General features: G+C 34.4%; 3 protein-coding genes across 8 annotated transcripts; 2 read left to right on the top strand and 1 right to left on the bottom strand.

Moving 5' to 3' along the window:
• The first annotated feature begins 211 nt into the window (after window positions 1-211).
• Window positions 212-7605, top strand: LOC139104578 (protein suppressor 2 of zeste). Of its 2 annotated transcripts, none has more exons than XM_070660145.1 (5): window positions 212-562; window positions 1249-1370; window positions 1501-1653; window positions 1747-2111; window positions 2193-7605. In XM_070660145.1, the coding sequence occupies exons 2-5, from the start codon at window positions 1250-1252 to the stop codon at window positions 5895-5897; spliced, it is 4344 nt and encodes a 1447-aa protein (XP_070516246.1). In that variant the 5' UTR covers window positions 212-562; window position 1249; the 3' UTR covers window positions 5898-7605. The 2 variants fall into 2 exon arrangements, with proteins under 2 accessions (XP_070516246.1, XP_070516245.1); XM_070660144.1 differs by having other exon boundaries at window positions 212-700.
• Window positions 6683-10180, bottom strand: LOC139104583 (COMM domain-containing protein 3). Of its 2 annotated transcripts, XM_070660153.1 has the most exons (5): window positions 10035-10175; window positions 9751-9903; window positions 9408-9641; window positions 9056-9327; window positions 6683-8892 (listed from the first exon to the last, which is right to left on the bottom strand). In XM_070660153.1, the coding sequence occupies exons 3-5, from the start codon at window positions 9556-9558 to the stop codon at window positions 8725-8727; spliced, it is 591 nt and encodes a 196-aa protein (XP_070516254.1). In that variant the 5' UTR covers window positions 9559-9641; window positions 9751-9903; window positions 10035-10175; the 3' UTR covers window positions 6683-8724. The 2 variants fall into 2 exon arrangements, with proteins under 2 accessions (XP_070516254.1, XP_070516255.1); XM_070660154.1 differs by lacking the exon at window positions 9751-9903 and having other exon boundaries at window positions 10035-10180.
• LOC139104581 (transmembrane ascorbate-dependent reductase CYB561) lies at window positions 10176-12612 on the top strand. 4 transcript variants are annotated; one of them, XM_070660150.1, is made up of 5 exons: window positions 10176-10275; window positions 10953-11177; window positions 11251-11459; window positions 11703-11860; window positions 11932-12612. In XM_070660150.1, exons 2-5 carry the CDS (start codon window positions 10955-10957, stop codon window positions 12083-12085), a joined length of 744 nt encoding a protein of 247 aa, XP_070516251.1. In that variant the 5' UTR covers window positions 10176-10275; window positions 10953-10954; the 3' UTR covers window positions 12086-12612. The 4 variants fall into 4 exon arrangements, with proteins under 4 accessions (XP_070516251.1, XP_070516253.1, XP_070516250.1 ...); XM_070660152.1 differs by having other exon boundaries at window positions 10242-10309; XM_070660149.1 differs by lacking the exon at window positions 10176-10275 and adding an exon at window positions 10340-10824.
• Window positions 12613-12957: the final 345 nt, after the last annotated feature.

Below are 12957 nucleotides of genomic sequence, written 5' to 3'. Positions count from 1 at the left end.
GCTCAATTACTGTTGTAGCTCGCGTTCGATTGATTGGAGTCAACGGCATTTACGTATGGCAGACGAGTGCAAGTAAACGCAGTGCGGAAGTATCGCGGCCATCGTGGGTTTACCTGCACCAGAATGCACCGTGAGGGACCTCAATTTTTGCACTCCGAGTGTACGTGCACCGAACGCGCACCACCAGCGGTGGTCTAACTGAATTTCCTGCGGCATACAGATGCGGTAACGCGGGTTCTTGGTGAGAATTGGCGTCGCGATTTCGGTCTCGCCACGTTGATACGCGATTAATTGCACGCGGCCATTTTGCCAGCATTCGTCCCTATCGGCGATCGTGAGTCCCGATGTCGGGCCCGCTCGATTTGGGGCGCTGCGCAATGTTTTCCCGAGTGTCACGCATGTACGATTGTTTATCCGCCATTTTGTTCTGCCATCGTGCGCGTAGTTTTCGGCACAGTGGTCCGCATTAAGATGAATACGAACCGCTGAGGCGTATCGAGTCGCCGTCGCCGTTCACCGATTCTACGCACAACATCGCAGGCACCGTTGCCGACCGTAGAATGTGAGTGATCAGGTTTCCCCGGGATGTATACCTGTGATGGCAACCCGTGACAAGTTACGTCTGACCCAACTTTCCTGACTTTTGAGGCCAAATGACAATTACCAAATAAAACGGACGATTTTTCGCTTCGTTCGCCAGGTAAGTTTACCCGGAGCGTTTGCGGCACTTGCTCGCAAAGCGACATCGAGCGATTAGGCATTTTCGACGCCTGCAAAGCGCCAAGAGTGACCCAAATCGGCCTCTCTACTTGCGTTGATGTTCTTTTTTTTTTTTTTCCCCTTCAATTTTCTGAACCGTTATGCGATCGTCATTCCCGTCGGAAAGAAATGGTGTCATAACTAAATCCGTTAATCTTATTAATCTTCAAACATATTCTCTCTTTTCGTGCCGATCAATTATACCGTTTGCGTTTAGCAGCTGTTTTACTACTCTACAGTTTGGTTACGTATGTTGACGGTACGAGAGTTGCGTATCGTACGTATTTTGTTTATGATAATAAAAGTACCATACTGATTCATGCTGATTAATTTGATAATTTATGTATTATTTGTATGGGATAAGTATACTTATTATTTCAAAAATATATATGAATGATCTTTGTATAATTGGATATTTATGCGGTTACTGTTGAATTTTAATTATATGAAGATTATAAATTTGCTAATGCATTTTATGTTCTCTTGTAGAATGTCAGGGCAGAGTGGTGGACGTCGAGTGCGCTTGGCCAAACTTAATGATCAATTGACATGCAAATTATGTGGTGGATACTTCATTGATGCAACTACCATTATAGAATGCTTACATTCATGTAGAGTATCTTTTTATTGCATATATAATTGCATATATTTGAATTAATTATTAAATATAACGCTGTACATAAAAACTATAATTAACAGTTGAATGTATAATATTATAAGTTCTTTAATGTCTGTTCACAGTTTGCAGGAGTTGTATTGTTAAATATTTGACGAATAACAAATATTGCCCAATCTGTGAAGTACAGATTCACAAAAGTAGGCCGCTATTAAATATACGTCCCGATCATATGTTACAGGATATTGTTTATAAACTGGTACCTGGATGTTATCAAAGTATGTATTTTTCTTTTATGGAAAATACTCAATTTCCCTGTTTTTTTTTTTTTTTAATATTATAAGGATAATGTGACAAAAATATTGTTTTAGATGAAATGCGATGTAGGAGAGAATTTTATGCAAAACATCCAGAAGTATGTACTCAATCTGTGTCTTCGGAAGCTCGTGGAGAACCTACAGACTCCCATATATATTCTCCAGATGAATCTATCAGCTTGTCCTTGGAATATTCTAATCCTTGTACAAAAGATATAAGTGAGACAATTGCTGAAAAGTCCCACGTAAGGCGATATTTCCGGTGCCCTGCAGCAGTTACAGTATTCCATTTACAAAAACTAATAAGAGCCAAGTATGGCCTTAGTGATGCAAATAGAATCGATGTATTGTATGAAGAGGAACCATTATGCAATAATTATACACTAATGGATGTGATGTATATTTATCATTGGAGGCGGGTATGTATTTAATTTATATAACATTATTTAATTAAAATTTGCATTTATCTACAATAATACCATATGTATTATATATTGCAGAAAGTACCGTTACATTTAAGCTATAGGATATTTGAAACATCTTCGAAACGCTTGAAATTATCAGAAGACAATGCAAACTTCAAAAAATCATTAATGGATGCTGGTATAGATTCTAAAGAATTAAAAGAAGATGAAAAATCATTGAAACGAGAATGGAAAGAGGTGCAATTGAAAATATCGGAAACAGGCGTAATGAGTGTAACCGATATATCGAGTGCACCACACAAAAGGGATACAGAGATCGAGATTTTGGAAGATGAAAAATCTTCTGGAGGAGAGACTATAACATCCATCACTGAAATTGATAAATCAGATTCGGTGAACATAGAAAATTGTGGTGTATCTAAATCTTCTGTAGAATTAATACCATCTACTTTACTTATTGATGCGCAAATAACGAAAAATTCAGCATTTTCTGATTCGGGCAGTGCATTTTTCGTTACAAATGATGTTAAGGTAACAAGTGACAATTCATCAGCTAACTCGAATTCTACATCGCTAAATAATCAGCACAATGGAACTGCAGCAAAGCAAATAAATGAAACGAGAAATTGCACCACTTCCGTAAAATTGCAACAGGACGCACAAGAAATAAAAGTCTGCAATCAAAGTGTTAACATCGAAAATAAATCTGAAACGGTTTTGCAAGAGCAAAAAAGTATTGATCGCGCGGTGACACAAGTTGCAGAGAAGAAAATACCTGTCAACGAAGGGACAGAAAAAAAGGATACACATGCGAAAAAGATATCAATTAATAATAATAACAACAATGCCGATTTTCAAACTGAAAGTCAAAAAGAGTGTGTAAAAAATGCTAATGAAACAAAAATAGGAAGTGCCGGATCAAAAATTGATGCATTAAGTGCAAAATTACCATTTCAACCAAAAACGGGTCAAGTTAATAATACCTCCAAGAAAACGCTGAAGGAAAAGCGTTCAACTATTCAAGAAAATACAATAAAGTGTGATGTAAAATCATCAACTGGAGATACAAAACTCATTAATATGAAAGTGCAAATAAATTCTGAGAATACACCGGGCAAAGTATCAATTTCGGCCACATCTCCTTTACAAAAGTCGGCTACATCAATAGTGGCGCCTCAAAATATTTCGAATTCTTCGTCCGGATCTGATAAACAAAAAGTTTTTAATGAAAAGGATAATCAAAGTTATAATATTGATTTACAACAAGCATTGAATTTACTGGAACAGAAAAATGCACCCGTACAAACATCGACAGAATCTGTTTCGAAAACGAGTCGTGTCGGCAATCAGAAATTACAGAACAACAATGTAGCCGCAAAAAATGAGAATGTTGCGTCTGCCGTGTCGAATATTTTTACATCTTCATTCAATGAGACAACGATATTTCCTTATACGCTTGACGACATCGTAAATAACTCTATCGTACTAAAAACAGCGCTACAGAACGCTAGTAGCATATCTCACAAATCATTAGAAGCATCGCCTGTTGTTTGTGCAACGTCAAATAATCAAATGCCTCAGTTCAGCACGCAAACGTCATCGACAAATGTGTATTCAACACCTACGTCACTGAAAAATAATTATAGTAATATAAACCAGGATGTAACTACCGTAACAGCCACGTCAACCGCAACGATCGCAGCAACGGCAATGTCGAAATCGGCGACAACTGGGCCAATACCTCCGTGTCCAGATGCGATTCCTATATCATTGATGAAACAAATGTCCATGCGTAAGCAAGATGTGACCGCGAAGGGCACTAATCTGAATGAAATTTGCGCAAAAATCAGCTCTAATAACGGTTCGAAGATTAATGATATTTGCGCGAACTTAGGGGAGAACTCGAAGGAAAAAATCAAAGCGGACGCGCATGGTAAATCAGATGTGCCGGATCTGGTAAGAATAAGTGCGAAAAAGAATTCGCCGTCGTTATCAAATTCGGATACAACGATCAAACATATACCGAATATTCCAAACGTACCGGTGTACACTCCAAGCAGTAATGCGACAACAATAGAGAATAAAATTGGAAAGTCTGCCACGTCGACATCCGCTTTGGCGGTATCGACATCGTCGGCACCGACGTCAGCGCATGCTACTCAGAGATTGGGGCCCGTTAAAAAACAGAGTCAATCGGTCGGGTACAAGACGTTGCGCGATCCACCGAAGTCCTGGAATCCTACTCTGTCGAAAAATAATTACGTAGCGGAGAAAAATCAGGCGAAGGAAATGCAAAATCAAACTCAGACCTCCATGTCCGAGGGTACGAATAAACAGATACCATCTAAGCCAGCTAAGATTTTTAAGATGCGAAATATGCCGCGATACTTGGGTAATCCTGCGTCAGGCGTGAAACCTATGTATGGAGTCACAAACGATACGAAGGAGAAAGAACAGTCGACGGTCAACGCAAAAAATGCTACTCTTAATATGATGAAGATTGATCCTAAAACATTATCGCCCGTCGTTTCGACGATTAATTCGCCACCACCTTACTCGCCGAACGCTCGAAGTTATCAGAACACTCCGTTTTCGCGAGATATATGCAGAAACACTGGCTCACCTATATCGTCGAGGAACTCGCCGGTAAATATGCTGTCGACCAATCCATTTATACCATCTCCTACTCCTAATACGAATCCTCGGATTATATTTCCTCCTCATTTTCCGCATCCGTTTCCAGACGCCAGTCAATTTCCAAATCCTTTGATACGGTCACCCATCGGTATTCCGCCTGCCAGTGCCTTCCACAGTAGTCTACCGCCCTCCATCAACAAGCTGTATCAGCGATCGAGTTATATCCCACAGACTACTGGTTATGCGCCAGTGGTTGGTCAGCTACCTACGGTGCAGAGAATACCACCTAGCAGTCATTCGTCCTCACCGAAGTCGCCCAAAACCTCGTCGCCGAGCTCAAATTCGTCTACATCGTTTAACCTTGGGAAAGCGGAGTCGCAGTCGCCGATTACGTCAACGGTGGACAGCGTCGCGCAGCTTCTTTCCAAAAACGTAACTGTGTCAGTGTCAGCGCCGATTCCAGTACCTGTGTCGGGACCGCTGCAGTGGGAACTCAATGCGTTTAATCTATCCAAAACTGGCGGTTCGTCACCAAGCCCGACTGCTAACGTCGTCAAAACATCATCCCCCAGCAATACCAGCACTGAAGTGCAGCTCGTTAAACCGAATTCGTCTTCAGCTTCAATTAATTTGCCAGCGAATACAACGAGTGTGGAAACACCCGAGAAATCGAATTCATCTAACGGCGCCAATGAAAAAAAGCAGAGCAAAGAGACGGATGGGCGAAAGATACAGGAGGCTACGCGATGTAAAGAAGATCATTCAATATCGAAGCATACAGACACCAAGTGTAACAACGAGGCCGCTGACAATGTCTCGAGTTTAAATGACGAAAAGGAGAAAAACCAAGCAGCCAAAATCAACGGCGATGTTGTTACAACGGAACAATTAACGAATAAAAAATCTAAGGAGGATGGCAGTAATAATGAAGCAATCAAGACAACAGAAACCGAACGAGATGTGAATACGAGCCAGGTGCAACGGTCCACGGCCAAAGAACGAAATAGTATTCCAAAAAATAACACACAAACCAGTATCAACGACTCGCCTGCGGACGATTCCAAGAAAGAAGATTTTGGCAAAAGTAGTGAGCAGATACAGGGTAATAAATCTGAAGTACAAAAAAATAAAGCAGAGACGTGATCGTGAGATGAAAGGATTAATCATCTTTAGATGTGCATCGCAATAGATCTTGCTATACACATTCGGTTGCATTTAATTCAGCATAGTGTGGCTCAAGTGTGAGATGAATTCTGTGCAAGCTTATATACATGGCCCATGTTCTGATGTTTACTGCCAGTAATTCTACATTTTCAACTATACGATTGAATGTATGTGTATGTTATGTGCATTTATGCACACATATGTGCACGTAAATCTACACACGGACATTTAAAAAAATTGTGCTTTGAAAATCTGCACAAATTATGAAAAATGTCAGAAGATATGCTGGTTATGAAGCTGATGAATTTTACATGTGTATCATGCAAAGAGTAAAACTTTCGATGTGAGAAGCACTTTTGATCATTGTTGAAGACGTTTCATGGTATGTTAAGATCTGTATATTTCTGTAAATAGCAATCGCAAAAAATCTAATTATTTTCTATTTTAAATGAGTTATATTATGACAACTACATTAAATATATTATTTTATAGAAGTAGATTAATAAATATACACTACTCAGAAAGAAAATAGGTAACACTTCTCATATCCTAAGAATTTTGGCTATCGTCATAATAAAGAAAATATTCAAAATTTTTAGAATATATAAAGTTCTTTTTTTTTTTTTATTTAGTAGTGTAATATGGTCATCTGAATTTTCATACGCATATCTAACTCTGCTATTAACATTAATTCTTCATGGTTATTGTACATGCATATATGTATAAATGTGTCTATGCAACATATCTCATTTTTATTGTAATACTTTTCTTTTTTTTTTTTTTTTTTTTATTTCTAAATGGACCTTTCAGTTTAATAAATGTGACTCTTTGACATCTTGTCATCGTAAACTTTAACACTTCTATGATATTAAATACTGCACAATGATTAAATTATTACATAACTTATCAAAATATATAAAATTATTTCCGTACGCGTATGAAGAAAAAAAAAAGAGAGTGAAATATGTTTCAAGTGGGAGTCTCTATGTCATATTTTTCTTACTTTGTTAGATATATATTGCAATATAATGAAATATATATATATATTTTTCACAAATACGAATACAAATTGTGCACTGAGCACTTGGAAAACAGGTTTATAATTAAAATTATATATTTAAATGAATTATATAATTTGTATTGCTTAGTGCTATATATGCTTGCTGTTAATTTGTTAAAAACGTTATGTATAATGCATTATAATATCTTAATAATATGTAATGTGCGTTCTTGTGTATATTAAATAGATGCAAGATTATTCTTTAATGTTAAGTAACTAAAAGTGTCGCAATCACTTTTTCGATAAATAATGTAATTATGGAAAAAACATTTACAGAACGTGTGAACATATATAATTACTCATAGTAGAAAGAGAGTACCCATAAACACACGAGCACATACATATGTGTATAAAAAAAAGTATTAAGCATAGCTGATTAATTAAATTAATAATGTTACCTAAATTTAAATTATACATTTTTATATCATATAAGGTTGATGAAAAAAATTTATATAGTCTGCAGCATTGAATATTTTTGAATGACCCTTTATTTCGTACAAGAATGTAAAATTATGTACATAATATTTGCAATGATATTTCTGAGAAATAATTTCGTTTTTAATTTTATTTTTTACACGCTTATATACATTTCTAATTATTATTTCTTCAAATATATCTTTATATTTTTTTATTTAACATTCCGAATAGTACTCATTAATAATTCATAAAAAATCGTAACTTTGTAAAAAAAATTAATCGAGTTGTATATCTTGAAATAATTATTTTTATTATTTAAAATATAAAATGCCATCAATTAGAGTACTCACGACAATTACTAAAGTATACTTTATTTTATATGATTAAATTTGAAGTTTCTTACTTTCAGACCGATCGATACGAAAATAATATAATTTTGAAAGGTAATTTTAAAAATATTCGAAGACTGCTAATGGTAGTGAAATATCCGAGGCCTTATCCTGTCATATATCGAATAATTAATATGGAACAATAAAAATGATGATAAAAATGTATGCGATATGATTACGACAAAAGCATTAGTTAACAATTAAATACTGTGATCATTACGTTACTTCATCTTAAATGGAAAAAATATTCTAACGAAACAAAATTATTGGTAGTAAACGCATAATAATTTTCTGTTCTTTTTCTCGCTATCCTTTTTCCTTATTCTCATCTGCTCCTTTTGAGTTCTTTCTATCGTCTTCTTTCTCAACTATCTTTTTTTAATCTACATATATTTTTATTTTTAATAATATATTTATGTATTTTGTTGTCCGTTTATATTATTATATGCATCAATAAAGAAGCAAACGATTATGAAAAGATTGAGAAAAGAATATTAACAAAATGACAAATTTTGTTAAATTATTTTAATAATTGGAGGTAAATTTTTCTCAAATATAATTTTATTTGTAAATAGTGTATTATGATTATAAAATATATGTTACGTAAAGAAAAAAAAGTTATTCTATATTGAAAGGATACTACATGTATCTTTCCGTCAAAACAAAAAATTTTTAGATGTATGCTGCAGAATAGAAAATATATTGTATTTTTAATCAATTTTTGTATATGTGTATATGTGTATGCATATACATATATAACATAAAAGTAATAATAATTCTACATGGAATTAGAAGAATATTCTCTTCGCTAATAATGCAAAAATATAATTGATTGCACCTACATATAAAATTGTATTATTCATATAGAACATTATCCTTCATATGTAAAATTGTCACAGGAGAATATATCTCAATTTCACATGATAGTTATTAGATATTTTTATATATTAGATATTTTTTCAACGTGTCTCACAATATCTTTCAACTTGTACACTAATTCTTGTAGTTGCTGTATGCTACATGTAAATATCACATGTTTTATTTGATTACACTCCTTTGTACTTATTTTTATGTTATAAATTGGTATGTTGGTAAAGCGAGTACTAATCTACAATAAAGAATACAATATTGAATTGCTATACATATATATAAAATACATAATTTATGTAATAATCACATATAGATTACAAAATGTAGTTCATAAAACATTTTTATTATCAAAATTGTACGAATATGACGAACATAATATTATTGAAGGATAATGAATTTACCTTAACGCAATGATGTAAACGCCAATCTATGTCCACTATGTGCTGCAAATTATTTCCTGTCAGTTCTAACTGAGTTTGGATATCTTTTTTATTATTCACATATTTGTTGCACAGATTTTCAATTCTTGATCCGCTAATATGTTTATTATGAAGGAAATTTTTCAGACTTTCTTCGTCGTAATCGTGTCGAGCAGCCTCTATAAAGAGGCAAGCTATATTGGCAAAAGCAGCTTTTATCAAATCTGATTTCGATGGACATATAGCGGTAACAACTGCAAAAAGATATAAATTATAAATATCTGTATCTCGAATGTTTTAACACTTCGAGATAAATTAAATGAGATTTGTTTACTTTTTTCATTGTTTACATTCTTCGAAATATATGACATTATACTATCCAACAGTTGCAAAAACGTTTCTTCAGGTAAAACATTGCTATTTTGTATGTTCGCTAAACCGTCGATAATTTCCTTCGTTAATTCCATCTCGACAGAGTGTAGCATCAATTATTTCTCCATGCATGGGAATGTAAGCAGCACTTATTAAAAGTACATCTCACATTGCAGTTTGTATTTTAATCTAGTTTCTGAAAACCAAAAATTGATTAATACATTAATAATGTTGTTTAACGAGTCGAAATCACCTAAACTCCCTAAACCAAAATTACAAAAATTTCAAATAAATCTCTACTGTACCCTTATTTAGGATGATAAGAAAAAAATGCACTCGTGACGTTTTACACTGGAGAAATTCACAGCATCGACACAATATTCAACACCGTTCAGTGTGCAGACTGTGCAGTGACAGCAGTGAGTAGTGACGCATGAATTACATTAACCTGCATTGATCTACACCGATTCAAAATTAAACAATTATTTAGTCATACCTCGTCTACATGCATTTTACTTAATTTTAAACTGAGTAAATTACAACATAATATAAAAAAAATAAAAAGAGAATTTATTAAATATTAACACACCAGAATGCGCAACCCAACTCTGACCCTTTGATTATTATAATAACCTCCAGCTTGGAGGCTCCAAGCTATTATATTACAAGTTGATTCGGCTGTAAAGAACGGACTGTATCCTCGACGAAAAATCGATAAACGTTCTCTATCTGGTGACGTCACGCGGTGCAAATTTACACGCACACATGTAGGCATTGCGAACTTGTTGATCTCATTTGACCGAATAATTTGTAAAAATATTGCACACGGGGTAAGTACGTGTGAGATAGACGGCTTGTGTCTGTGTAAGTCTTCTCTCCCCTCTTCTGTGTAATTGCCGATAATAATTATCGTGTTTATAAAGCCGGCAATTGTTGCTCTAATAGAGAAAAGTGATAGCTATCATTCGTAGTAATTTCCATATCAGCTAGCGTATGATAAAGCCAACATTATCGATGATGCATACTTGGCGCATGAAACATGTGTTTTCGTTCGTACACGTTACGATATATGCACATAAAATTAATATATAACCAAACGTGAAAATTGTATTTATATTGTTATTGTATTTAGTTAATACGTTTTAAACGGACAATCGTCAGGTTCTCACAGAACGATGTGCATTTTGTTTTCGTTTGTTTCTGCTTGTAAAGAGACGTACTTCCTACCATCTGTTCCTGACATCTGATTTGCTTTTCACCTGTTGCTTCTCCAAGTTCCTACTGTCACATTACATCCACATGAAAAGAAAAACCTATTATCGCCATTCGGATTTTATGCAAAATGTCGAATTATCCATATGAATATGCAAGATGCCTAGGTATGCTCTCAGCAGCTAAGAATGTAATATGCTTAATATAAATCGTTCATGTAGAGTTATTTAAGTATTTTGGAATTTATATTGTGTATTATTTTCTATTGTACAGTAATATATAAAATGTATTTCAGATATGGAGCAAATAAGAGAGTCTCCCCAAACGCATGCTCATTCTATGGAGGGCTTCTTTCCTCTTCTTAGTCTTACTGAAGGATGTGGAGCTCTTATTATAATTTTAGTGGCTGTATGGACAGGTCACTATAGAAATGGCTTCTCCTGGACTCATGATCCAAAGCTGGAATTTAATTGGCATCCTTTGCTAATGACTATAGGGATGGTGTTCCTATATGCCAATGGTAGTATATATAAAAATAATAAAGTCTACATTGTATAATCTACTTAAGATTTACAAATTTGTTTTGTTTGCAGCCATGCTCATCTACAGAACTCAAAGAGACGTTCGTAAACGGCGGCTAAAGCTGATTCATGCAGGAATTATGTTGTTTATTGTATTGTTAACAGTGATCGCTTTAGTAGCCGTCTTCGACAGCCACAATCTAGTTATTCCTCCTCAACCGAATATGTATTCACTACATAGCTGGATAGGGATGACCACTGTAATATTATTTTGCTGTCAGGTAAATTTTGGCATAGAACATGCATAGCAATGCAAATATGTCTTTAATACTATCCAAGATATAAATTATTAATTAATTTTATTTTTATTTGACCGTATTTTGCTTTATTTTATTTTATTTTAAAATGTGCTGAGATAGTATTTTCAACCCCACTGACAATTAATGTGTTTGCTGTCATGAGCGATTTTGACAGGCAGATAAATTTTTTTTTTTTAATAAAATGTAAATTATTTTTTTTTTTAGTGGCTTACTGGATGCATCACGTTCCTCTTTCCTGGATTGCAAACTCCATTGCGAATTTCGTATATGCCAATACACGTATACTTCGGCGTTGGAGCTTTTGTGGGCGCGATTATTTCGTGCCTGTTAGGACTTAACGAGAAAGCGATTTTCGCATTAGGGTTAGTAGCCATTAGCTTTCTTGGAAAATAATAAATTATCAAAAGATATATCTTTGCGTTTGGAATTTCAGGGAAAACTATTCAGCGTTTGTAGGTGAAGGAATGCTAATAAATTTTATTGGATTGCTGCTGATAATATTCGGAGGATTATCCGTGTATTTGGTAACCCAAGAACGTTACCGACGTTTGCCGAGAGCTGAGGACGAAGTCTTGTTGTCTGACTAAGATACAAATTGCAATATGTTGCCGAATTTACTTCTTGATGTGAAAATACCTTACTATTATTCTAAGCTTAATAAGTATTCAACAGGTACTTACAAGTCTTGTATTACCTTGTAAGTCTTGCATTATCTTTATATATAAGGCTGATCTAATCGATTGAAGCTCATATGCAAAAGAAAGATAAGAAATTATCTATTCTAATGACACATTTTTTTATTCTAGTCTAAACATAACTTTTTATTATTAAAAAAAAATACTTAAACAAGTATTCATTTGTGTTTATATATTAAATTAAAATTAATATATATTTATTAAAAGTTAATGTCGATATATATTTTATATAAATTCAGGAATAGTTGTATTTTTCTGGAAACTATGGTGCTAAGTGTACAAATATATATACAATTATGTTAAACTCCTGCATAAATTTATATTTTGCAGTTGATCTTTTTAAGTACATGACAATTGAAATATTATATGTACAAATATATAATCAATATAAAAATATATGTGAGATCTGGCAAAAGCAATTTTAATTTGTAAAAATTTATTCGAAAGGCACGAAGACCGTGTGGAAAGTAAACAATTACGTGCAATTGAAAAATGAATGAGAGATTCAAGACTTTTGAAAATCAAGTGGAACGACATTCGCGCTGTCTCCGAATATTTTCGCTCTCTAGAACTGCATATCCGAATCAATCGGCGGTTCACTGCAAAGCAACGAAAAATTGATAAAAGGAAACCGAGGAAGGCTTGACAAAAACTTTTCGCGCCGTCGTAAAGCGAATTTCACGCGTTCGTTCTAGTACAATTGTAAGCAACGCGTATATGGACCCACACGTACTCGACTAGCGCACACTCGCAGTGGCCTCTCG

This window comes from Cardiocondyla obscurior, linkage group LG08 (genome assembly GCF_019399895.1).
Source record: "Cardiocondyla obscurior isolate alpha-2009 linkage group LG08, Cobs3.1, whole genome shotgun sequence".
In the NCBI taxonomy this organism is placed as follows: Eukaryota; Metazoa; Arthropoda; class Insecta; order Hymenoptera; family Formicidae; genus Cardiocondyla; species Cardiocondyla obscurior.
Note: the sequence above shows the minus strand (reverse complement) of the source record. Positions and strands in the feature narration are given on the sequence as shown.